Below are 27,222 nucleotides of genomic sequence, written 5' to 3'. Positions count from 1 at the left end.
AACTGTATAGGGGAATGGGTGCATGAGTAGCTGTATGTGCGGGTTTGTGGTTGTGTGAGTGTTTATGGGTGACTGGCTCTGTGGATCAGTGTGAGTGCTTGTATAGGTCAGTGAATGGGTATATGGGTGGGTGTATGGGACTGGGTGGGTAAGTGTATTTAGAGTTTAGGGGTGGGTAGGGATATTGGGTGGTAAGGGTATTTTTTGGGTTTAAGGGTAGGTAAGGGAATTGGTGATGACATGAGTGATGTTGATGTCATCAGTGATGTCATGGAACATGTCACCGGTGACGTCCTATGTGATGTCATATGTGTGGTCATAAACAATGCATGGCGGAGGCTCAAGTTATAGTAAGCACTGCTAACTATAACTTATGAATTTCTGTGGTTTTCTTTAGTTCAAAACATTGTCACCAAGATATCTACCGGACTATAACTTTACTTTAACCTTTGTTTGTTTTCAGTTAAAAAAAATATATATATGTGTATGTGGTAAAGGCAATACGTGGTAATTGGTGTGTGATAATGGCATGTGTGGTTCCATGATACATCCCCCTGTCGGGTGCATATTCATAGATTGGGCATGTCGTGCGAATGCAAGTAACTCGTTCAAGTGGTTTGCTGTACTCTAACCAGCATCTTTAGAATAGGCCATAGAACAGTCAGAAGAAGGTGGGCACGGTGCCCAGCGGCTTAGCCACATTTCAGTGTCAGTTTAAATGCACCAAGAAGGCCTCTAGAAATCTACTCGCAGATGTTAACATGGCGAGTGATTTTTAGGGCCTACTGGCCCATTCTGGCAAGCTGACAACGAACAGGTGTTCTGTTCACTCAAAGTGAATGAGCAAAAAAGATGCCTTTAAACCTTGTTTGTCTTGTCACATTTGCCCTATTCGCAAAGGCAGAGGTCAGATGTCTGCCTACGACTTCCTTCAATTTGCTGCTTATTTCATCCCGGAGGTTGGTGTTTACTTTTTTCTGTCTACAAAGTTAGAGGATTTTGTAAAGTGAGCTGTCTGACAATCGTGCTGTACAGAGTGAAATGAAAGGCTGTAGGATGTCTGGTTTTTTTCTAACACAGATTTAAAGAACTTGTAAATTAGCTGTACAAACAAGTAGTTGAATCTTTATTTTGCCCATCCCAGACTTTCTTAAATTTACTCCTTGGGTGACACCACCACCGCCCTCTTGGTCAGCGGTGAGGAACGTCCTAAACAAATAGGGGGACAAAACATAGTCTTGGTTAGTGTCAGCTTTGCCTTATGTGCCATGGGCAAAGCCCCTGAAAGGTGGAAGTGATGTTGGGGTGTTTACGAAAACAACATATTAATTGCATTGTTGATTGTTCAACACATCCAGAAATCAGACTTCAGTATGTGGCAGAACCTTTGAGCAGAGAGCTGGAAGTAAAGGCCCCCAAAATGGCAGCTCTCTGAGGTCATACTGATGACAGAAGGGCACTAAACAAACTCTTTACTATAAGCACACTTGTGGTGCCAACTGATACGTAGTCTCTCGCCTGAGCCAGTGTATGCGCTGCTCTGGAGAGACATTTAGTAGCTGGCTTTTAAACGTGCTACTTTTGCCGGCCACCAGCTTGCTGTCACGCGCACAAGCGCGCGCGACGTGCACAGCTGCCATCTGACTTTCGCGCCGCGCGGCCGTGTCAGTTTAACGGCCACGCGGCCATTGCTTGTTTCCCTTCTTGTCAAACCCGGCGTGGAGGGGTATTTTCCGTTTAGATTTGTTAATTGTTTCTCTTCCTGTGGTCACACCGCCACCTAGTGGCTTTTTTTTATTTGTCGTCTTGTAATACTTCCACAGAGTTAAAATACATTATTTTAAAATGCATATCTTCCAATGTTTTACAGGCAAAAATCCCTAAACATAAATGTACAAACGAAGGATGAATTGCTTTAGAAAACACGTAAACAACTTTATAGACTCTTCAGTCTTGAACAATCTGCCGTTAAAGCCCTTGTAGTTAATAATAAGGCGCCCAGTAGGGTTTGCAGCAGGACACATTTACATCACTGTCAGGAATGGTGCTTTTAATAGCATTACAGTCATACCAGAATTAGTTGATAGTTGTCTTCAATTGTGAAAACAACATGTCCAGAAGAGCAGAAAGGTTCCTTGAAACAATGAAAGGCACAATCTGTGCGGGGGTGGAATGACTGCATCATTTAATAAAGTTCCATGCATATAATTAGGCTAACAATGTGTTTTAAAATGCAGAGAAATGTAGTCTATAAGCCCGCATTATTTATTTGATAGTCAAACTCCCCTCTATATATCCAAATAGCAATTGGACAGCAAAATAATAATTAGAGAATTGACACTGCAAGGCTGCCTACTCTTACTAGCGTTGTCAGGTTTGCACAGAAATTAGGACATACTTGCCATCTGAAAGAAATGTGTGAATTTATCTGACAACTCCATTCTTTGAGAATGCAGCATGTTGTCAAACAGCAGCTCAATGCACACTTTGGACATACATTTTAGTAATAAAGTGTTTGCATTTCAGCTTGTATGTAATTTGATATAGACGTTTGGTAACCTGCAACTTTTGGCATACGACAAAGGATGCTGACAGATCATTGGATTAAATATACAGATATATTCATAGGTATAAGTGCTACTGGCAAAGCCAAACAAAGTGAAGCAAATTGGCTCAAAAGTGGGAAAGTGTGTTGACTTTTCAGTGCAGACATTCTCAGCTGGATAACTACCTTTTTTAGGGCTTTGCACTGCTCTGCTCCACTTTGAATCATTGGGTATTACATGGGTTGTACTTGGGCATTCCAACAGGAATACCCATTTCTTTCATTTAAAGTCCTATCAACTAGAATTGCAGACCGGGCTTTACATGAAAAAGAGGACTTGGCAATAGAGAAATATATTTATTTCTCCAACATTTCACACATTGCAAAGTGCATGAGACGGGTGAAAGAGACATTCAATGTGTGAAATGTTTTAAAAATGGTCTCGGCATTGAACTTTGTACTGGAAGCATGTAGTTCCAGATCAGAACTTATGCTAGACCACTCCCCCTAGGAAGCCTGTTTGAACTCCAGGTTTGTAAATATGGTTCTGCGTCGTGCTATATTTTAGATATTGTGTTAGTGAGTTTCTTGTCACTGTTCAGTGATGGGCATTGTGTCCTAACAATTCTCTTCATTCTTGAGTTAGGTCCATGTTTCACATATAGAGTAAATGAGTAACGGGTGCACAACATGGCCAGGCACACTGATGCCTCAGGTTGGGTATGTGCTGCCTCTCACATCATTACTGCTCTCTGAAGGTTCAGCCTATAGGATTGTTGCAACTTTTCTGCAACCTTTCATATACTCACTCAACTTTTCATCTAGGCTCCCACAACTGTGCACTCATTACACAAACGTTCATGCATGCAGTCACATACCCATGCTGCTCACTCCTTCATCCATGCACACACTCATCCCCCATCCACTGAGTTATTCATCCTATTACACATTCAAACAACAAACACACAGACCCACCAAGCAATGAAGAATCACTTTGACCTTAAAAATAGCCAGACCTATTGATTTTGGCAATGCTTGTTTGATTCCTATTCACCTCAATCCCCTCCTTTGGCTCTCAATAAAATGGCATTTTTCCTCATCATCAGAATGATGTTCTTTATCGTTTGATTCTAGTAGAGCCCTCTCTATGTAAGGATGTTAGAAGACTGAGGAGTTGATTTTGATCATAGTGGACAGGTTACTCCGTCACAACGGTGACGGATATCCCATCTGCCGAAATATAAATATCATAGGATATAATGGGATTTATATTACGGTAGACGGGCTATCTATTGTGACAGAGTAATCCATCTGCCAAGATATAAATCAGGCCATGAGTATTAACACTTTAGTCACCAGTCTTTTCTCACCAGAGAAATATTATACTGTTCTTCAATAGTCCCTTTCCAGCCTCCCTTTATACGTTCACAGAGTCTTATCTTTCCCGGTATGACACAATTTGGTTTCAAGCCATTGTTCCCTGAGGTTCAGCTCTTGGTCCCCTCCCTACATATCCTTTCTGCAGATCTTCTCCTTCACTGTCACTATATGTGATTCTACAAATCTGACGCACATACCTAACAAAACAAGCATTGGCATGGCCAATAGGTCGCTCCTTTGGGACCTTTTAAGTGTTTAGCCATGCAACGGTTGATGTTGTTGCACCAAGGATGTTGTGCTGCATAATAAAATAAGTATAATGTCCAAGTATAATGTCCCAAAGCGAGAAATATTGGCTAAGCCAATGCTAGTTTTATTTTTACAGTGTATCAAGTCAGTGAGTGAAGGGCAGCCACTCTTTCAAATTCTGCGTGCTATTTGAGCATCACAATAAGTTACTTGTCAGTTAGTAGAACTGTTTGCACGGGTATTTAATACAATGTATGAGGTAATATAACAGTTCAAAACAATTCTATTTAAAGATAGATTTTTCAGAAGAAACGCACGCATCTGTAAATATTAGGTTTCACTCCTGGGCAGCCTTGCTTTGCCTCTCTTGTTTTGCCTGCCTGCTAATGTACCTCTGACATCACTTTAATAACTAAACTTAAACATTGAAATTAAATTGACACTGGTCATTTGGATCCACAGACGCTTTAGACACAGAATAGGCATGGTGCATTAACAAATGTACTGCTTAGAATTAAATCCATTTTTACAACATGATTATTTTGAAGAGTGGGAAGCACCTCTACACCTTCAGGTGGGATGGGAGCGCAAATGGCACACTGCTGTTAAATTGTCATTCCTGTGTGTCCACCCATCAAGGCTCTTCAAGTGTGTTTCTATACCTGGAGTGTTGTCTCCAGGGTGGTTTTCAACTCCAACCCTATTTGTTAAAAAAAGCTGTGACTTCAATTGATTTTAATCTTGATCACCCTTTTCAGTGTGGGAAAGCAAACAAATGATTTATTAGATGTAAAAGTGGTATCTAACGTTTTCACATTTCTGTGAAATATTTAATAAATATTTTTTCAGCACTCTACATGCATTAATTTCATTTTTTGCTCAGCAGATATATATTTTTGTTAGTTTGCATAGTGCAAATGATTAAATGGGAATGACTGGCACTGGCAACTCCATGGCTATGTTTCTACAATGACGAAGATGCTGATACCACGATCACCTCACCTGAATGAGCGAATTCAGATGGCAACGGGCTTGGGATGTTCTACCACCTTCAGGGACACTGGTGTCCCTGTCTGCTGCTCTTCAAAAGCAGCCGCTTGTGACACGTCCTGTTGGCAGGGAGCCAGAGTGTGACATGCAGCCGCCAATTTGAATTTGATTTGAGAGGCGGTGCTTTGTGATTTAGTGCATGTCCTGGCTCAAGATCCACTCCCAGCCTCGGGTGCCCGCAGTATCCAGTACCTTGACATGCACGCAGACTCTCCCAGACTTACAGGACATTTACCTCAACTTGCGGAGGTTTGAACACTGCATTGTTGCTCGACATCTTCTGTGATTGACCAATACTTAGGTAGGAAACTAAAACCTAATGGCATCCTGTCATTTTGTTGGCTTGTGTTTCCTTGTTCACTAAGTGACTGGCTCTGTACATGCAGAAGAAAACGGTGAATACAATAGAAATTGACGATGTATTATAGCCATTGTTACAAGCTATACAGGGTTTTAACAGTTGTGCAGTTAGAACGGCCTTTAAGACTGTCCTGTTTTCATTCTTGGGTTTTTGTGACTGGATCAGTTAGTGCCCTGTAGTTACAGAATTCTCAAACACATGAATAATACAGAATAAAACCTTCGCATCCTCCGAATTAAGACCTACCTTTCTTTAAAAAGAAAAAAGTGTAACCAATTATAAATATGTTGCTTTTGTACAATTCGAGTATTATTCCTCACTTTGTTACTCATGAATTTGGAATACTTTAAGAAAAGAAGGTCCTAAATAAGTTAATTTTCTTGAATTATTTGCTGCCTGGTCATCCTTCAAGTGTATCTACCTGAGCAATTTCTTGCTATCTCATGCCTTTCGGTTTAGAAAAATGAGCCTTGTTGCTTCTGTCTAAAGCAGTGACTCACAGTATTAGTCACAAAGTTAAAATTAGCTCATTACTTCAGAATTAGAAAGACTACGCTTTCACGGTACCCACATATACATTGTGCTTTTGATATAGAAAAAGCTTTTTTTTCTTTGATAAATCATTGCACAGAGCTCACTGCAGCTGACTATACTTAAGCTACAATAAAAGCATTGTCAAATCTAGGTCTAGCCTAAACGTAATGGGTTTCTACTAGAATCTAGCCAGTGGTAACGTGCTGGAAAAGCATCCCAGACTGGAAAAATGGTAAACCTCCTGACAGCGTAAGTAGAGTAGACCTTGTATAAGGGACAATGGGCATTGTTAATTCTTCAGCACTATGCTATAGATGTAGACCATCAAATAACATCCCTGTGCTTTTGCCACCTCCTCCTCCTTTGATTGTTGGCGTTCTTAAGGGTTTCCCCCACAGTTGGCCCCTCCCTAAATATCCCTTCAAATACAGCCTCTCGACTCTACCTTGAACTTCCTCTCATTCCTGGGCATGGGTCCTTGCGCCTCCGTTTTCCCTTTCACAACTTTCCTGTATTATGGCAACTGAAAGAGCCGTGATGGTTTGAAAAGTACAGTTGTTTTTGTAATTTACCCTTAGGGATATGTTGTGTGGTGTGTGTCTTCACTTTCAACATTGGGCTTTATTTGAAATGCTATTTTGTGGGGAGTTTGTTTTGCAGTCACTTGTTTAAGGTTCCTGCATACACATAGGTTTAACACTTGTGAAGGCAATTCTCACTGACAAGGCATTGCTCCTGTAGGACAGATTACTTATTTCTCCCATTAATAGATGCGGGCAGCTGTCCTAAAATTCACCCACTCTTTGAGCACTTCATTTATTCTTGCAGGTGGTTATCGTAGCATTAACAACGTGACATCCAGTACATACCATTATTTTGTTTCGAGTGCTGACCACATCTAACCCTGTTTTGGCATTTTTGTACTATAGTCTCCTTATCTGTGAACGTACAGGCATGATGACGTGGTGTTATATTGTTTCCTCATTGTTCATTATTTGCAGAGGATACCCTAGTTCCTTCCCTCTTAATGCGTTTGGATTTACAATAAGAATGTTATTGGCAAAACTACATAATATATGGCCCTACATGAGAGCGCTCGGGGGAGACTGTATGCTCCAGTCTGTCCTTGAACTTACTGTATGCCGGTTAGGAGTCCAACATTCCAACACATTAGCCCTTAGACTAGACCAGGGAAATACAGTTCACCAAAATAGGATAGTCAAATTCATGGCCTAGAAACCTGTCCATCAAATTTGTATCTCAGCCAGAAAACATACAACAGATACCTAGATAAGGCAAACAATAACCAGTCTGTGCTGTTGCTCTTAAGGATTCTAACAGTATCCTTCAAGTGTCTTTTAGATAAAATGCGACCGACCGGGATTAGCCTGGTTTTACTAATAGCAATGTACTACGGGCAGCAAAACAAAAAACGGTCAAATAAGTTTTGTAACCCCTAGCGGATTTTGAGACTAGTAGGGTGTCATCCGCAAATAGTAGTGACGAGACCTTCTGTCCTGCCATCACAGATGAGTCGCATTACCGCCAACCAAAGATACAATCAACCCATTAATGTATAGGGTAAACAAGGTTGGTTGTGCTAGTACACTGCCTGTTGCACTAACCTGTCAACCCGGATATGTTTGGTCCCTTGAATATGGTTCACTTAAATGTATTGGTTCTTGGTTCATTTGGCTATTTTGTGCCAGAACTGTTTGCTATCCTTGAGTTTATCTGCAATCGAAAGATCTCTCCATCAGGCCTCTTCCCACCACTCTTCTCCTTGTAGAAGATTTTTTTTAGTTTCACACAGGCACTGAATATCTCAATTGTTATTTGGGCCTCTTCCTCATGTTTTTAAAAGTCATATAACGATTACACAACAGTAGTGTAAGTTATGTAGAATACATCCAACAAAAAATAATCTATTCTTGTTTGGCAGGTTGCCCATTTGAATATATGGCTAAATTTTTTTCTGAGTGAGTCAGTCCATTACAGGATCTAAGGCCCTGTTTTAATGCAATGGATGCTATTTGAAATGTCACTTTAGTATTTCTAGGCAAGCCAGAGGACTCAGTTTAGGAATCCCCCTCTCCTCAGCGATTCTGAGCAAGCGACTACCCTGGGCTGACCCCTGCCGGACTCCACATAGACCCTTGCAGCCTCTGCACTACAGCCCTCCTAACCGCAGCTTACTACGGTAAGCATTTCCCGACATGTAAGGACACCCCTGCACCCGAAGCCCCTGGGCCTTGGGGAGATTGACTTATGGAGTCTCTACGTCCCTAAGCATCAGTACTTACCTGGGCAGCTGTTGGTTTTCTTCACCCAGTCTTCTTGTCGGAGCATGCAGTCTTTCCAAAACTGATCACCCCCATTGATTTGCATTTGGTTCCCGACACTGTGTTGGCATCTGCATCCGGAAACTCCTCTGTCACTGACTGTGTATGCTTGGTGCTGCCCTGTGGCCCCTGTGCTTATCTAGACCCCTGATTGACCCCAGACACCGCTTTTACTTACCTGTAAACACCGGCTCTTTGTTCACCCCCAATCTCCATTGGTTAACATTGGGTGGCTGACTCCTAATTTGACCTCTGCCACCGGCCACCCCTATTTTGCTGGTGGTGCAATTTTGGTGCTAACTTGAACCTTGCCTGGTGTTGGCCATAGACCCCAAAGACTGGATTTGTAAGTCGTGTACTTACCCGCAAAACTGCATTCTTGTTTTTCTCCCATAGGTTAACATTGTTGAACTGAAAAATTGCATTGTGTCTACTTTTAAAGTGAAAAGTATTTTTACTGAAAAACATACTCCCCTTTTAACGTAAATGTTGGTCCTAAAATAAATCTAGAAAGAAGGGTATCTTTCTAAAATTAGTGTGGATATCCTTTTTGAGTCGTGTCTCATTTATTAATAACTGTATGTATAACAAATGTCTTACACTCCTTTGTGTTGGGCCTACGGCAGCTCAACCAAACTACCACAAATAGAGCACTTTGGGTTTACATTTAGCCATGTACACTGCTGGGGGAATCTCTTGACTCTTTACCTATATAACCAATTATTGGTGTATCACATAAAGAGCCAGTTTCCTACAGGGGACATTAATCATGTAGATTTTACTATCATTTCCTCCCCAATGGAATGCGGGCCTGGGTGTTATGCTATAAATGTATGTACGGGGTTAATCCTTGTGGGCAGTGGTAACTTCCAGAAGTTAAGTCTTAGTGTCCCACCTTGTGTGTGATTTAAACAGGGAGGAAACCGGTCTGCACCTGTGTGCTGGGTCTAAATTATGTGTTTCCAGGGAATACCTCGTGAAACAGTCAGCTAAGGCATTAGTCTGGCAAGCAGAGGTGCTCTATTTAGACTGGGTTGTACGGGGTTTTGATTTATAGCTGTACGTAGCTGGTCCAGTCTTATGCTAGAGCCGTCCTTCGTGACTTCCCCGTCCCTGACTGGTGTGATGCAAAGCTTCCATTTGAGTCTGAGGCCCTGGCAGGCAGCTTCCCCCTGTTTTCCTCGAACCCAGTATGCTCTTTAGCTTCTACCACTGCATTAGCATGCAGAGTCCTTGTCCTAGACATTTGCTACGCAGCTAGAAGGGCGTCCTTCCATACAGGCACTATTGTCTCCAAAGTCAGGTTTGCCGAAAGCGTCATTTTGCCCTCTTGGTCCTGCAGGTTTTGGTGTCTGTTCAAAAGGTTAGAAATCTGCGGCTGGAAGTCTCTATCAGAAGAACAAGTTACTAACTTTTGGTAATGCTCTTTCAAGCCACAGATTCCTCGCTGACCCTCCCATTCTCTCGTCTGGAGGTGCAGTCTCGAATGCAAATGACAATGTGGAGGATGCCACAATTTATAGGCCGCACACAAGTTCCGTTACAGCATCGGTGTGGAACCACATAGGGCACCTTCAGTGTGTAGAGGTACTAGGCAAAAAGTTTCCGGACCCAGTCTGACGCCAGGGGACTATTCAAAAGGTGAGCAATCTGCAGCTAGATATTCTCTACCAGAAAGAACAAAACCGACGGTATAGCTTCTTTTTGCTTAATTAAGTACCATTTCAGTATTTTATGCAATATAGTTAGGATTCATGGGAGGTGCATTGACATTGTAATTTATATTTCTCCTATTTTGTCTTCTGACAAGACAGCCAATATATTGTTCTGGTGAACATTCTGCAGGATTACTCTAGCCGTAGTGTCTGTTTTAGATCAGTGTGCAGCTGAGTCACACAACTGTTAGGTTTGTTCAATTTTCAGCAGAACATCCTCCTATAGACTAACTAAAAACTGTACTGTATTTGTGCGATAGTTAAAAGGCATTCACTATAATCAAAAACGTCTTGACTAAATCTTTCTCACTTTGTACCAGTTATGTTGTGTGAAAAATGTTTAAAGGATGAAGACAATTCTTACAAGATGATATAACTATAATTTTGCAAAAGTTCTTAACCATTAATGTTTTGATTCGCTTTTAGATTGTGCAGTTGGCACTTGAAAATCATGAGAAGACCACAGGAAAAGGCCAGTGGGATACTTGTCATGGATTGGAAGATAAAAAGAAAGCTAAAATAATGTGGTGTAAAATACAAAGGGTGTACAACCTGGAGTTAACTTTATACGCTGAGAAAATGAAGGTCTTTACAAAGGATACATTAGTATACAGCAGTCTTCAGTTTGGGGACTTGATTTTAATGTAGAAACATCTTTACCTCCTAGCACAAAACAAGGTATTATGTGTTTTTTGAGGGGCCAGCGTTGGTTGTACCCCTGCTTTACCTTAAGGAAATGGTAAAACGGATTACCTGCTACAGTAAATGTGGATGATCATGTGCAGCTGGCTTGCCACAAAATCATGGCATATTTCAAGGACTTAATTTGGATTTGAGCTAAAGCCTCCCAATGTACTCCATACAGTCTAAGATTGGCTGTACTGTGTGGTCCACTTGATGGCCATGATGGCAGCTAAAATAAAGATATCATATTGTTGGTATCTTTGAATACTCACAAGCAGTCACAGAAAAATGAACGAAGGAAAAGAGTGTGATGGAGGAGGTACAGATGGAAGGCTACCAGCAGTGCAGGTTCCAGTTGGTTGGCAACGTCGGGTGGATCACAATGGAGTACTTTATATTAGGTAAGCATTATATGATACATGGGATGTGTATATGCATGTTTGGCCTTGTTGTACAGGGAACTGCTGTGCTCCTGCTATGTGATAAACTACATATAAAAAGTACTGTAAGGAAACTCTTTAAGACAACTTCTTTGACAAGTTGTGTCTATTTACATGTGTCCTCAAATGTGAAGTTTACATTTTTTTTATAAACAAGCATTTAAAGTACATATTGTCTCATACAATAAGTCAAAAATATTGCAAGAGAAACTTTAACAGGAAAGGAGACTAGATAAACAATGTTCAAAAGAGGAGTCTGTCCAACATGGTTGGCCAATTTCTGCTCTGAAAACAGATATGTTATCATTCTTCACATGTAAATGATATGTAATTTGTCCAGGGGTGTGGGATTGCACTGTAAGAAACAAAGTTGCAATGAGCAATTTGGTCACCTTGGGGGTGGATTTGAACTTCCATACTAGCTATTATGATCAGAATTGGGTAGAAAACGTTCAGGATTTAACTGATATACAGCCAATAACATTGGAATCTGTTAATTAGCAGATGGTGATTTGGAAAACTTTCGGTTCATGGTGCACTTTCACTAGAGTGGAGATATTTACAAAGAGGAAGTGATTAAAAATGAGAACTTGACTCCACCAAAATGCAATTTCCTTTTGAAAAAAAATAGGTGGAGATGCAAACTACAATGGGAACAGGATTTGGGGAAAAATACTTCATTCATGCTCGGAGCACGGCTGGAGAAGCATACCTAAATGATCCTGAAGCCTGCATTATAGGGAGTTGGAATACATATTCATGATGGGTTTTATCTTACTCTGAAAAGATTGAAACTGATGTGCTGACTACCATGAGGTGTGCGAGGATGTGAGTTCAGTGATTTACATATGGTTGAAATGTGACCTTATTCAAGCATATTAGAAATAAACTTAACTGCATTAATAAGGCTATCCTCCCATAGAATGTCAGAGAAGCTCCAAGGTTTGAGTGTACAGAATATCCCACTATATTGCACGTTGAGGTCATCCAAAAGGCTGATAGCTGCTCTTTAGAAAGGGAAAGGAACTCCACCTCCACAGCAGCACAGATGATACATATCTTTTGGCCCTTGAAAAACTCAACGTTCAACACCACAAGCAAGACTTTTGATACACGTTTGAGCCTATTGATTGACTGCTAGCCCCAATTTAGAGACTTCCAGCCAAGAATGAGAGTATTGCAGCTGTGTAGTATGAACAATATTTACAGGCATTCTTGTGCCTCAACAATACACAGCCAAAGGTGACCGAGAGGTCCCAGCTGATTGGAACCGTGGGGTAGAGGGTGGTAAGAGAACCCAGAGGATGAGGGTTGGGGGAGTTTAAGAGTTTTGATCTGTGGAAAACTTCCCTGTCGATCTAGTGGAATTTTGTGGGAAACTGGCATCATAAGGCCAAATAGTACTAGTTCAAGGTCAAGTCACGACTATGTATCATTGGCTAAGTTGCCACTACACTTATGACAGTTGGGCCGTGTACTTTGTTTGAAAACAGTATGTTTTACACTTAAAAACAATACATTTGTATCTCAAGAACCTTTACCATGGTAGGTCTGTTACATTTCCCAGGGTATTATGTTATGAAAGTGCTGCTACAACATCATTGGAAAAGGGTATAACACATATCATGTTATTTCTTTCTCTGTCACTAGAAAGATCACATTATTGGGCACACAGTTTTAAATGTGTTGACTTGTTTAGCATGTAAGGCTGTTTGCTTTCTTCAGATCTGTCGTTTAGAGATTATAGATGCATATTTGTCAGTCTTGACATAGACTGGATATTTTAGTTCCCTACATGTGTTTATCAGCATTGTTTAAATGGTTTAGATATGGTATAAAGATTAGAATTATTTCTTATACATTATTCCCTGCGCAAGAAAGGTTCTTAGTCTTCCTAAGTCCCATTTCTTGATATGGGTTTTTTAGTAGCGAGAATAGATTTCTCAGTATTTGAGTCCTTTAAGTAAATGCTTTTTTCACCCTTTCCACGCGCCCTAAAGCTGGGCACAGAGGCTACTGCAATTCACTATATTAGAAACACAGATCACTAAAAAGATGCTCAACTTTAACCTTTCTAAACACTTAATCTCAGATTTTAAATATGGTTCTTAAAGTGGAAGTTTTACTTCTTTTCAGGAGGTCATTCCCTTTTCAAATTTAGATTGAATTGATGTGTTTAATGGCAGAATATTATTTGCAGACAAATGCTTTACTAGAATAATTAATATTACCATTCTTTGTTTAATTTAAATTTAATTTGTGTCTAACAGGGTAGATATTAAAGTTCACACACTTTTTTATAAAGAAAAGTGATAATGATTTAATGAGACTTGAAATCTGCTTGAAGGAAAGAACTTTGCACTCCACAAACAGCGAGTGGATCTTGAGAATAACCATGTGAGAAACATAAAACTTCTATATACAGATAGGTACATGAATAATGTGTGCTTATGAATATTATAAAGAATGTGAAAGACTACTTACCAAAAAGATCCATTAGGCTTGATGAACTCATGGGTATGGGTACTGTTCACCTTTCTTATTAGAGAAACCCCTTCCCCCGTCCCCTAAGCTGTAACTGCAAATATTTTCCTGATTTATGCGTAAATAATAGGACGTAACAATACATCAGTAAATACCACATCATATCAAAACAAATAGATGTTACTGTAGTGATGTCCTTAATAATGGCAATGTTAAGGTCATATGTAATGGCAGCAGTAATCTCGTCACTGTAATTTGTGAAATTTTCTGACTCGTAGGCATTTTCCTAAAGAATGCATCAATGCCACCTCCCCTTGGGCAGTGTACAGACCATGCACCAAGGTTTTGATAAGCCTGACTGTGTTTTAAAGGGGTGCTCTAGGGTTGGCACATAGCTACGCAAACAAATATCTCTTCATCAGCCGGTTCCAGGATGCTTGTTTCTGGTCCAGGGAGGACATGGCTTGGCAGTTCGGTCTGGACTGTTCCCATGAGGCACAGGGTCAAGACTGATTTGCATATGGATGGGTCTAACCTGGGATGGCATGGTGTGCAAAAGAACGCTGGAATTAACCCAGATCTATTGACTGGGGGTGAATGTATGATTTATTCAGCATTCCGTCCATCATTTGTTTGCGTAGCACTAGGGTTTGCACACAGCAGGCTCAGGCTTCTTATGTTTAAATGATGTGTACACTAGAGTCTGTATGATTAAGCTGACGTCCCCAGATATGGAGCACTGGGTGTATTGTTATTTCATCCTACAGCTTACATCCTCCAATAGCTTGCTATCTCAGAAAACCACCCTCGATACTCTTAAAATCGTGCATGAAAAATTGACGTTCACTTCCTTCTGCTTGATTCCTCTCCTTTCTTCAGAGTGACCCTCTTCTTACCTTTCGTTCTCTGCATGCCTTTTATTTCTGAGTATAGTCTCCTCCTAGTCTCATGGCTGTCTGCCTTAGTCTCTCCTATTGTAACTACAATTGGCGGACACCTCCTTTCATAGATCATAACCTCTTCTGTAGTAGGGGATCTCTGTGTATAGTCATAATCTAGTGAATAGTCCCGCCCATGTGCGTGGACCCCTGAGCAATCAAAAATAATCTCTTACAGTGTCAAAAAATGCAGAAATGCATAGACACTTAAGAGAAATTTAAAAGACAAATAATGCAGCCAAAAAGGCTACACTGTCCAGTACTTCAACTAGAAATTCCACCATAAAATCCACAAAACAGCAAAAGCCTGTACAGATTTCCATTGCTTTAACAGCAAACTCCCTCAGGAATGATAGAGAGAAGAACCTGGACAGACAAGCCCCATAGGCTGCCATTATGTGGCTTAAATAGGATACTGTGCCTTTAAGGAACCTTCCAGAACCTTCTCCCAGTATCCCAGAATGCATAGCAGGTCCAACTTAGTTTCAGTTCTTTTTTCCGGCTCCTGCAAGCAGGACCCTGGAGCATTGAGCTCTCCCTTTTCAAGGGTTTTGTTGGTGTTTTTACTCTAAATTCGATTTTTGGTGCTTTTAAAGTACTTTAGTGACTTTCTTCTTGGGTTCCTGCACTCTTTTATTGTCCATGATGCCAGCATTATTTGACAAATGCCCGGAGTGCTCCAGGAAGAAGGCCAAGTCAGACCCCCATGAGGTCTGTATCCTCTGCCTTCCCTCTTCCCACATCCCTGAGGACTGTGTGATCTGTAGAGGCTTCTCTGGAAGGACCCTGAAGGACAGGAGAAAAATCAGACTTCAGGGACTTGAAGAAAGAAGATTGAAGGCACGAGGTGGGTCAGGAGGGGCTCCTTCTGCCCATGCTGAGGCCTCTGGGGGGCTCCCCAGGGGCAGGAAGTCCAGCCCGCGCCCAAGATCTCCGTCTGGGTCAGTTGCGATGACCACGACGTCGAGAGGGAGGTCCACGGCCAGTTCCCGGTCTCCCCAGGGCTCTGGGTTGAGAAAACATCGCACGTCGAGGGACGTGTTCCGGCTGCCGTCGAAGCCGGTGTCGATCTCCTCGTCGGCGCCGTCGGCGTCGAGTGGTCGACATCGGAGGACCCGGCGTCGGCGCTCGCCGTCGAGGCGACACCGCCGTTCGCCGTCAAGGACATCGTCGTCGAGGGGATCCTCGTCGTCGAGACCGCCGTCGAGACGGGAGAAGTCTCCGGCGCCGAAGACGTCGACGTCGAAATATTCAAAGGGATCGACGTCGAGACGTTCAAAGAGATCGACGTCGAGGCGATCCAAGAGGTCGAGACGTACGAAGAGGTCGAGGTCGCCGTCGAGGCGCCATCGCTCGTCGTCGAGGTTTCGTGGTTCGTCCATCTGGTCGGGGTCGACGTCGAGACGTGGACACCGGTCGACGTCGAAGAGTGAGAAACGGTCGACGCCGAAGGGCCGCTTGACGTCTAAGGATCCCCGGTCGTCGTCTGGGCACCGATCTTCAGCGTCTGGAGGCCGTAGGGACAGGCCTAGGACTGTGGGGGGCTCCCCACGGTCCGAACAGGATGATGGCTCGCCGGGAACGGCGTATTCCGAGGTTTATACCCCGAAGAAGCCTTCTGCACCTCCTTCGCTGCCTCCTTTACCGAAGGGTCCACCTCCGAAGGCTCCGACCCCTCCGCCAGTGCCTCCTCTGCCGGCTCCGCAGGCCCGGCGTCCGGTTACTCCCCCGCCCCCGGTTCCGCCGAGGGCGGTGTCGATGCCCAAGTTTCCGACGCCACCGATGAAGACTCCTAGGAAGCCTAAGGCTTCTGAACCAGGGAGGCCAGCGGAACGTCCGCGACCCAAGAGATCGAGGTCTCGCTCGGGGAGAAGGGACAGATCTAGGAGTGGACGTGGTTCTTCATCGAGATCCAGGCATCGCCATAGGAGGCGTAGGTCCAGGTCACGTTCTGCATCTGGGACCCGTTCTTACTCTCCCACACTGTCTGATTCGCCGGAGACTAGAGTGTCCCCGATAGACGATATAGGCACATTCCAGGAGGTTCTCCTGCGTGGAGCGGCGAAGTTGGGGATCAAGGTTGAAGCGCCTACGCCTTCGACTTCGGTGATCTTTGAGACATTACATAAAAAACACATGTCTCGCCCCCTGCTGCCTCTGGTGCCGGGGCTCCTCGAGCCGGCTGAACAGCTCTTCCTGACACCGGCAGTGGTGAAGTCTGCGCCTTCCAGGCTCCTCAAAAAGTACAGAGCTCCGGACTCGGACCCAGCCTTCTGGAGAAAGGACCCGGTGCCGGATTCGGTAATTGTGACGGCGGCCCGGAAGCTTCATGCCACCTCCCCTGCATCCACGGTGCCTCCAGACAAGGAGAGCCGCTGGATCGACTCTGCTGGTCGGAAGGCGTGTGGTACGTCCTCCTCTTCGATGAAAGCTGCCAGTGACTCGGCGTTGTTGGGACGTTACGACCGTGCACTGTGGGACTCAATGGAGCAGTTTGCAGACCTCGTTCCTCGAGACCGCAAAGAGGACTTCATGGAGATCGTCCAGGAGGGGATGCTGGTCTCTAACCAGGCCATCAGCGCGCGGCGGATATCTCCTTGCTGTCTGCGCACGGATACTGCCACGGGATTAACCAGAGACGCCATGCTTGGCTCAGGTTGACGTCGCTTAAACCGGAAGCACAACAATGTGTGGCGAATCTCCCGTTTTCCGGAGATACCCTCTTCGGAAAACACGCGGATGACGAGATGGCCAGGATGAAGGCCGAGGCGGAGACCCTGACGGCGGTGGGCTTGGAGAAGCCCAAGGAGAAGAAACCCTACCGCCAGTTCCAACGGCGGTTCGGGTCGCAGGGTCGTGGAAGGGGGCAGTCTGCCGGACAACATCAGCAGCAGCAACAGCAGCAGCAGTACAGAAGGCCCTTCCAGAAACGCCAGGGGGGTAGAGGTAGACAGCAGTCCTCTACCGCTTCCAAAGGCCCGGCCGGGTCTCGACCCTGAGCTGTTACTTCCCCCTCGTCCGTTACCCGCTCCGGTGGGGGGAAGCGTTCAATTTTTTCATGGCAGAGTGGAGAAAAATTACTCAGGACAAGTGGGTGCTGAATATTGTTTGCAATGGATACAGTCTGCGTTTCACCAGCCCTCCTCCATCGATTCCTCCCGTCAGCTCGCAGTATCAACTGCGCGAGCTTCAGGCGGAGGCAGACATTCTGCTAAGGAAAAGGGCGATAGAAGACGTACCTCTGTCTCAAAGAGGAAGAGGTCTTTACTCTCGGTTCCTTCTTGTCCGCAAGAAGGACAAAAACGAGTTCAGGCCCATTCTGGATTTGCAACAGGCAAACAAGTGGATTCGCAGAGAAAAGTTTCGCATGCTGTCGTTGCATCAGATCTACCCTCAGCTGCAACAAGGAGATTGGATGTGTGCCATAGATCTACAGGACGCATACTTCCACGTGCCCATTGCATGCAAACACAGGAAGTTTCTGCGCTTTCAAGTCGGCACCAATCACTATCAGTACACGGTGCTGCCCTTCGGGCTGAAGTCTGCACCCAGGACATTCTCGAAATGTATGGCAATGGTAGCAGCACACCTGCGGAAGAACAAGGTGTTTGTCTACCCGTACCTGGACGATTGGTTGATCAAGGCCTCCTCCTTCTCGGAAGCTCATGCACACTTCCAGAAGACGTGCGTTCTCTTGAACAAGCTGGGGTTGCACATCAACATGTCCAAGTCTGTCCCGATTCCGGTCCAGCGCATCCAGTACTTGGGAGCCTCCATCAATACACTGTCAGCAAGCGTGTCTCCTTCGGAAGAGCGACGTTTATCACTCCTTCGGAAGGCTCAGGCTCTCATGTCTACTCCATCCACGACAGTGAGGACGGTGTCTTCTCTGCTGGGATCGATGGCCTCGTGTATTTTCCTGATGCCACATGCGCGGCTGCACATGAGACCGCTGCAGGAGTGCTTGGAGGATCAATGGGACCAGAGGAGAGGATCTTGGGACGACAAGATACGACTGTCTCTGCATGCTCTTCAGTCTCTGAAGTGGTGGTGCTCGAAGGAGAATCTCCTCAGAGGGGTTCCCTTCCACAAGGACATTCCCACACAGACTATCGTGACGGATGCTTCTCTCCAGGGCTGGGGAGCGCACTCCGGAGACCTACAAATTCAAGGGACGTGGTCCCAGATGGAGTCCACGTACCACATCAATTTCCTGGAACTCAGGGCTGTGCACTTGGCACTGAAGGCTTTTCACCCGTCCTTTCAGACCAACTCTCTGCTTGTTCAGACAGACAACACGACAACGATGTATTACCTCAACAAGCAGGGGGGCTCGAGATCGCGCACTCTGTCGCAGGAGGCGCAGGCGATCTGGCACTGGCTTCTGGCTCGAGGACTGTCGATAACGGCCACCCATCTGCCAGGTGTGCAGAATGTTCGGGCAGACGAACTGAGCAGACTCATTCAGGAAAACCACGAATGGGTCATAAACGACGAAGTACTAGGAGAAGTCTTCGCAAGGTGGGGAACTCCAGACGTGGATCTGTTCGCCACCGCCGAAAACAGCAAATGCCGAGGCTTCGCCTCCAGGTACTACCAGCCGGGGACGCTGGGGAATGCGTTATGGATCAACTGGTCGAACAGCTTTCTGTACGCTTTTCCACCAATTCCCCTGATTCCGGCGGTTCTCATCAAGCTGTCCCAGTCCAGGGCACGGATGATCCTGATTGCCCCGGAATGGCCCAGACAGTGGTGGTTCACGGACCTGCTTCACCGCTCTCTCCTTCCTCACATGAAGCTGCCGTGCAGGCCGGACCTTCTCACGAAGTTCGGGGGGCGGATGGTTCACCCCAACCTCTCGTCTTTGAGTTTGGCGGCATGGCTCCTGAAATAGTGCAATATGGCCATCTGAATCTCCCAGAGGATTGTATGGACATACTGAAGGAGGCTAAGCGACCTTCCACTAGGACTTCTTATGCTTACAAGTGGAAGAGGTTTTGCATCTGGTGCAAGTCTAAGAACTATGACCCTACGACATGCAAGGAAGATGTCATCCTTCCATATCTACTACATCTGGCGCAGTCGGGCCTTAATGTCCATTCCATTAAGGTTCATCTGGCTGCTTTGACTGCCTACAGGAAAGGCCCTTCACAGACTTCCTTCTTCCAGATCCCTGTGATCAAAGATTTTTTGGAAGGCTTGAAGAAAGTGTTCCCTCCTGTCGGGCTTCCTTCGCCATCGTGGGACTTGAATGTGGTGCTGTCCAGATTGATGAAGGAGCCTTTTGAACCCATTCATAAGGCTTCGTTGCAGCACCTGTCCTGGAAGGCGGCGTTCCTCGTGGCCATTACATCGGCCCGCAGGGTGAGTGAGATTCAGGCGTTGTGTTGCCAAGAACCTTATACTGTGTTTCATGCTGCTAAGGTTGTTATGCGTACTCACCCTAAATTTCTTCCCAAGGTTGTTTCTGATTTTCATATCAATCAGACTATCACTTTGCCTACGTTCTTTCAGAATCCGTCATCTCCAGCGGAAAGGTCTTTACATTCCCTGGATGTGAGGAGGGTGCTGAAGTTTTATCTTGATAAGACTAAAGATATTCGTAGGTCTGACCAATTGTTCATTAATTATGGCTCAGTCAGGACAGGTCTTGCTACCTCTAAACAGTCCATTTCTAGGTGGATTGTGTCCTGTATACAATTGTGTTACTGCAAAGCTAATAAGACCTTAGGGGGTAAACCTAAGGCTCATTCCACCAGAGGCAAAGCTGCCACGACAGCTATGCTTCGCAATGTTCCCTTTGCAGAGATCTGCAAGGCGGCCACTTGGAAGTCGGTCCATACCTTTGCTAAGCATTACTGCCTGGACACTGATGCCAGGGCAGACGCTCAGGTTGGGCAGGCTTCACTGCGGAATTTGTTCGCACAATAGTGGCGTAATTTTCATATTCTCCACCGCCGCTTGATGTGGGGATGGGCTTGCCATTCTATTCACTAGATTATGACTATACACAGAGATCCCCTACTACAGAAGGAGTAGTTTCTGTCCTGTAACTCCAGTTCTGTAGTAGGGGTATCTCTGTTATAGTCATAAGCGCCCGCCCTCCTCCCCGGTGGAGATTTGTTCAGGTACATAATGCTACAGGTCTGGCGTTTTTACGCCTTCAAAAAGAACTGAAACTAAGTTGGACCTGCTATGCATTCTGGGATACTGGGAGAAGGTTCTGGAAGGTTCCTTAAAGGCACAGTATCCTATTTAAGCCACATAATGGCAGCCTATGGGGCTTGTCTGTCCAGGTTCTTCTCTCTATCATTCCTGAGGGATTTTGCTGTTAAGCAGGGGAAATCTGTACAGGCTTTGCTGTTTTGTGGATTTTGTGGTGGAATTTCTAGTTGAAGTACTGGACAGTGTAGCCTTTTTTGGCTGCATTATCTGTCTTTAAATTCTCTCTTAAGTGTCTATGCATTTCTGCATTTTTTGACACTGTAAGAGATTATTTTTGATTGCTCCGGGGTCCACGCACATGGGCGGGACTATTCACTAGATTATGACTATAACAGAGATACCCCTACTACAGAACTGGAGTTACAGGACAGAAACTACTCCTTTTTCCTTAAAACCATATACCTGCAACATAACACTATCTTATCTCTGCCAGCCTATCTATTTCACCAACCATTCATTTGAAACCACTTGGCACTCACTAATGATCACAAACAAGTCGGAATAATATAATCTATCACAAAGTAACTGGAGTACATACATGTCATTTTTGTTGAGCGCACAACTGATCACAATAATTAACAATAATCACTGGATTGTCCACTAACCTTGGTTCCAGAGTAGCATGCTACTCACCGTTCAGCACTTCAACGCCTCGTCAGGGGTAGTAAGCGCTATAGAAATGCAATTAAAATTACAATTTATAATGTCTCCTTTTACAAGCATTTCCATCTCCTTTTCCTTATGTACTAACCAGATTGTCTTGGTATCCATGTTTTTCTCTTTCAGCACTTAGGAGTGGTTTATTAATGATATGTACTGCTGTATGAATAAATTAATTGAGGTAGTTTAGCGAAGAGAACACATTTTACCAAAAACACTTGCACCTCTTTTCCCATCTTCCATTGTCTGCAAACAAAAAAATCCATTGGGTTTCAAAAGGCCATTCTGGCTGACATTTGCAGTTCTGGACTCAGTGAATCTTGGATCCCCTTTCTGGCATGTAAAAACCTTTAGCAGGAGTCAATGTCATTCATGGCCACAGGTTAGGAAGAATATCTTGTACATTTTTACAAACAACTCAGAATGAAAACTCTTTAAGAAGAATCTCTGAACATTATCAGTTTGCTATTGCATACTTTGTCAATGCCAAAAACATAGTGTTCTGCACCCATACTTCATAAACCAAAACTTTTTCCATATTTAAAAATAATTCTATTTTACTTGTGCAGCATATGTACGTCACTAGCCAGTACAAATATTTTTTTTCAGTACATTGGCAAGATCACTTTTGGAAAATTAACAATTGATCTTAATTCATTACTTGGATTAATACCCTAAATCTTCATTTTAAATTTAAATGCATATCTGCAAAATCACCTATCCCGTTCCCTGCAATAGACATTAAGCATCAGGAAGGCAAAAATATGCAGATATACGTTGTAAACTAACTGAACTTAAAATGCATACCCTGCCATCCTCTGATACAACAGTGGTTTTGAATGTACCGAAACTGCTCACAGAATGAGAAACGTTCAGTGGTTCCCTTGCACAAACTCACAGCCAGAGGTTATTTTGATTACACTACCGAGACTGCATGGAAGAGAACCGGATACAGGAATCATGAACATGTACTGATTTGGAAAGGGGAAAAAGACACAACTGACCACCAAATATGTCTGAAATTCTTCACAGCAGACCATAAATGGATGTATCAAAGGGGGAGGAATCGAAATGTGCCTAGCTTAGTAACGGTAAGTTTCAATTCTATTAAGGACGCAGAGGCGAGGATTATTCTTTTCCTTTCTTCGCTCTTTATTTCCATAAATTTCACAGCAGCCCAGAAAAGCTCAATAAATGCTTATGTGTACCAAAAACAAGGTAAAGAAAGCATTAAAACATAAAACAACAGACTTTTTATGTCCAGCAAACTACAGTTCCCATCATTCCATGTGGGCATAGTCCAACAATAGTCCTACAACAGTGTCCATAACGTGTAGATAGGTCCTCCATCTTAGGTCCTCCTCCTCTTTCTTCGCGCGAGTCACGCTCCCATCTTACTGATCTTGCTTCGGACCGTCATTCCCTATCGGGGAAAAAAAACAACAGCATAAGCGTCCGAAAAACCTACGTTGAAAAAATACGTACTGTAGCATCATCATGTCCTGAAGTCAACACTATCCTAGGTATACAGTAAACACTTTACTTACTGCAGTACGGGTGGGAGGAATCCTCCGAAGGAGATTGGGTGGGATAATCCTCGCCTCCGAGTCCTTAATAGAATTGAAACTTACCGTTACTAAGCTAGGCAAATTTCGATTCTATGTCTGGACCGGAGGCTTCGGATTATGCTAGTTCAAAGCTTACTTACCACCAAATGTTCAATATCCACCACCGGTTTAAAGTCGAACCTTTTAAAGGTGGAGTCTGAAGACCAATCTGCCGCACGCATCAAGTCTTCCAGACGTGCTCCCAGGGCGAATGCCTTAGACGCCATTGCTCCCCTAGCTGAGTGTGCTCCAAACAAACTAATGTCAATACCTGCTTCTTGCATGACCCATCTCACCCAACGAGCAATGGTGGGCGAAAAGACAGCCTTGTGTGGCTTCCTTAATGCAATAAGTAGTTGTCGTTCGCCCGGAGGACGAAGTTCCAGGGTCGCGTCTTCGTACGCTTTCAGGCACTGAACCACACACAGCTTGGGAGTATCTACAAACGCTGGGTAAGAAATTGCCCTCGATGCAGACTTCGTGCGACGCCCCACAGTAAACGTGATCCCATCCGGGGAGAAGACTCTTGCCGAAACGTCCAGGGCCCGAACATCTGACACCCTGCGACAAGACACCAAACACAAAAGCATGGCCAGTTTGGCTGACAACTCCTTCAAAGAGAGATACTTATTAGGCTGCTAAGACGGAAATAAATTCAAAACGACATTAATGTCCCAAAGGACCGAGTAGCATGGCTCCGGGGGGCAAAGAAAGACGGATACCCCGTAGGAGCCTACAGACAAAGGGGTGCTCCCCGACTGGAGAGCCCTCCACAGAATAATGAGCAGCCGAAATCGCCGAGCGCACTGCGTTAATGGTGCGATAAGCTAGCCCTTCGGAGGCTAATTCGGCCAAAAAATTCAAGATTGGGACAACTCTCGCGACCATGGGATCCAAATCCCATCGAATACACCAACGCACCCATCTATTCCAGGCGGAACGATAGCGCTTTGAGGTGCTTGCGGCCCAGGCCTTGGACATGAAATTCTCAGCTTGTCCCGAAAGGCACGGGAGCGACCAGCGTCGCCTGAAAGTCGCCAAGCCATGAGTTGAAGAGACCCCTGAATTATGAGGGGATGTGACTCCCCCTCCGGATTCAGAAGAAGACGATGAAACCGGGGGAGTAGGATTGGAAAATCCCAAGAAAGTTCCAGAAGAACTGGAAACCAGACTTGAGACCTCCAAACCGGCGTGATGACCGTTAGTTCTGCCTTCTGACGGCGCAACTGAGCCGCCGTCCGTACCACCATCGAAAAAGGAGGGAACGCATATGCTTTTTCCTGACTCCAATCCTGCAGAAAAGCGTCCATGGCCTCCGCCAGAGGGTCCGGCCTCCAGCTGAAGAATCGAAGAAGCTGGTGGTCCAGACGGGATGCAAACAGGTCCAATGAAAGAGGACCCCAGAGGAAATTCAATCGCCTGAACACTCAGACGTCCAGTTTCCACTGGCTGGAATCCCGCAGATGTCTGGAGTGCCAGTCCGCTACTTGGTTGGCCCGGCCTGGCAGATACTCCGCTGTCACGGAGACATGATGAGCCAGGCAGTAGTCCCAAAACTCCTTCGCCAAATCCGTTAGTGCTCGGGACCGAGGACCGCCCAGGTGGTTGACGTATTGAACCGCCGGGACATTGTCCATTCGAAGGAGAACGCACGAGCGTACTGAATCCCGGGTCCAGCAGCGCACTGCGAAAGACCCCACCAACAGTTCCAGGCAATTGATATGTAAGGCCTGCTCCTCTGATGACCAAGCGCCGCATGTGGAGAAATCCCCGCAGCGGGCGCCCCAACCCGACCGGCTGGCGTCGGATTCTATTACTAGGTCGGGGACGGAGCCAAAAATCGCACGTCCGTTCCAAGCCTCCAAGTAAGTGAGCCACCAAGACATTTCGTCTTTCACTTCCGCAGACAGAGGAACCAACTGATCGTACAACATACCCTTCCTGAGGTGATGCGCCTTGAGGCGTTGGAGAGCTCGGTAATGAAGGGGCCCCGGAAAGATTGCCTGGATGGACGAGGAGAGAAGCCCTACTACCCTGGCAATCTGACGGAGGGAGGTGTAGGATTTCACAATCGCCTGGCACTGGTACTCTTCCTCCTCATAATACCCCTCAGGCTCCATGCCCACATCACCTGTTACAGGGACGTAAAGGACACCTGCAACACCAAGGATGAGGAAGGCCGTCTGTAGTAGCCAATTCAGGTAAAGGCTGACTGGCCCTACAATTATTTGGGTCCGGTTGGAAACCGGAATGAAGGCAGCACCCCCTTCTTGGCGCGCAGACCCTCCAAAGGACCAGGTCCTATCTGCCTCCCAGCGCGCCCTTTGGGCATACAAGAACTTGCAAGGGTGATTTGATCACTTCGACCTCACCTAGGCCTAAAACGGTAAAAACCGCTATGTGCTGAAAGAATCTGCCCGCAGGCGATTAATGCGGTAAATCCGCTATACAGACCCCGCGCGGGGCGTGAGGAAAAATTGGGGCGATACAGACCCGGATCACCGGGCGTTCAGGTGAGGCGGTGGGGTCAAGGCTCCGACGTGGCTCTCCTCAGAGCGGTTCCTCTATGTGAGGAAAAACCGCGCCGAGGAGCAGCGAGACGCCGCAGCACCCCCTGGTGGCCGTACAGACCACCGCACACTGTAAAGATCGCGTGAGGAGCGACAAAGCGCTCCCGCGATGCAGGATAAAAAGACTCTGTGGGCAAAACGGTCAAACACAGTATTTAAACACCACACAGAGCCCCCCCTTGCTAGCGCAAATAATCGCTAAGTTAATTAAGTCACATTCAATTCATATTGCCAAAACCCATAGAGATGAGGAAAAAATGGCACTTAACTGGCTGCGAAGCAGCAAAGAAAGAGAAGGACCTAAGATGGAGGACCTATCTACACATTATGGACACTGTTGTAGGACTATTGTTGGACTATGCCCACATGGAATGATGGGAACTGTAGTTTGCTGGACACAAAAAGTCTGTTGTTTTACTGTTTTAATTCTTTCTTTACCTTGTTTTTGGTACACATAAGCATTTATTGAGCTTTTCTGGGCTGCTGTGAAATTTATGGAAATAAAGAGCGAAGAAAGGAAAAGCATTATCCGATGCCTCCGGTCCTGACATAGAATTGCACTGCCAGCAAGTAAGTACCTGTTTTCCTATTGTATTTTGGTGGCTACAGTGCATAGCGGGATTTACTCAAAAGTAGAAGAGTGTTTGCCACCAGATTGGCGCAGTCAATGCTTGTATACTTGGACACCTCTCTTTGGGTCTGGTTGTCTTAAGCAGAAATGACCAGTATCTGCTGACTTGCTGGCATTGTGCTGCCTCCCTTTCTTGATTTTTAGACTCCATGCAGCTTTTCGAGTACCCCTAACAGTGTTGGCTAATACACTTTGACAGTACTGTAGCATAATTTGTACCCTGAATTCCAGAAAGCGAACAAAGCAAATGAGCCAACCCTCTTGTAGGTGGGTTTTTGGGTCATGGTGGTGGTCTCCAACTCTCCAGCACTCTCAAGGTGTACCAACTCTGAAGGTGCTGATCCCAATTTTAAAACGACCTGTTCTGGAACTGCAACATAGAAAAGGGGGACTTGGCACACCTGATCTTTTACTGCCCCAAAATTTAAAAGTTCTGGGAGAAAATATTCACGTTCATAAAAAAAAGCGCAGGGATGCACACTAAGGCCACAATTCTCTACCCATTACCACAGCGTTTATGACCATGGAGCTAGATTTACAACACATCAGGGACCTGTTAGATCTCCTACTGACAGCGGCAGTGAAAATGGTACTGTCCAAATGGAAGGATACAGCCAAGGCGACATTCAAAGGATGGCTTAATTGGGTGACGTACCTCAGATGCGCAGACAGTACAGCCCTGCGGAACTCACCCTGGAAGCCAGTAACCAGAGGAATGTGGGCATCACTTGAGTTCCTGGACCTCTACAAACCTCCATGAACGCAGCTGGAGCAGAACGTACTACCACAAGCATACCCACATAACCC

The 27,222-nt window shown here is 45.1% G+C and overlaps 1 protein-coding gene across 2 annotated transcripts in view; it reads left to right on the top strand.

The window, feature by feature from the left end:
• Positions 1-27,222, top strand: part of MBD5 (methyl-CpG binding domain protein 5) — a 501,160-nt gene that overhangs the window by 49,966 nt on the left and 423,972 nt on the right. For both annotated transcript variants that reach the window (XM_078681764.1, XM_078681763.1), the window contains exon 3: positions 10,603-11,261. In XM_078681764.1, coding sequence (XP_078537890.1) covers positions 11,149-11,261 — 113 coding nt within the window. In that variant the 5' untranslated portion in view covers positions 10,603-11,148. The remainder of the gene's footprint in view (positions 1-10,602; positions 11,262-27,222) is intronic.

Source organism: Lissotriton helveticus, chromosome 3_1 (genome assembly GCF_964261635.1).
Source record: "Lissotriton helveticus chromosome 3_1, aLisHel1.1, whole genome shotgun sequence".
Taxonomy (NCBI): domain Eukaryota; kingdom Metazoa; phylum Chordata; class Amphibia; order Caudata; family Salamandridae; genus Lissotriton; species Lissotriton helveticus.
This window is presented reverse-complemented; position numbering and strand designations above follow the sequence as displayed.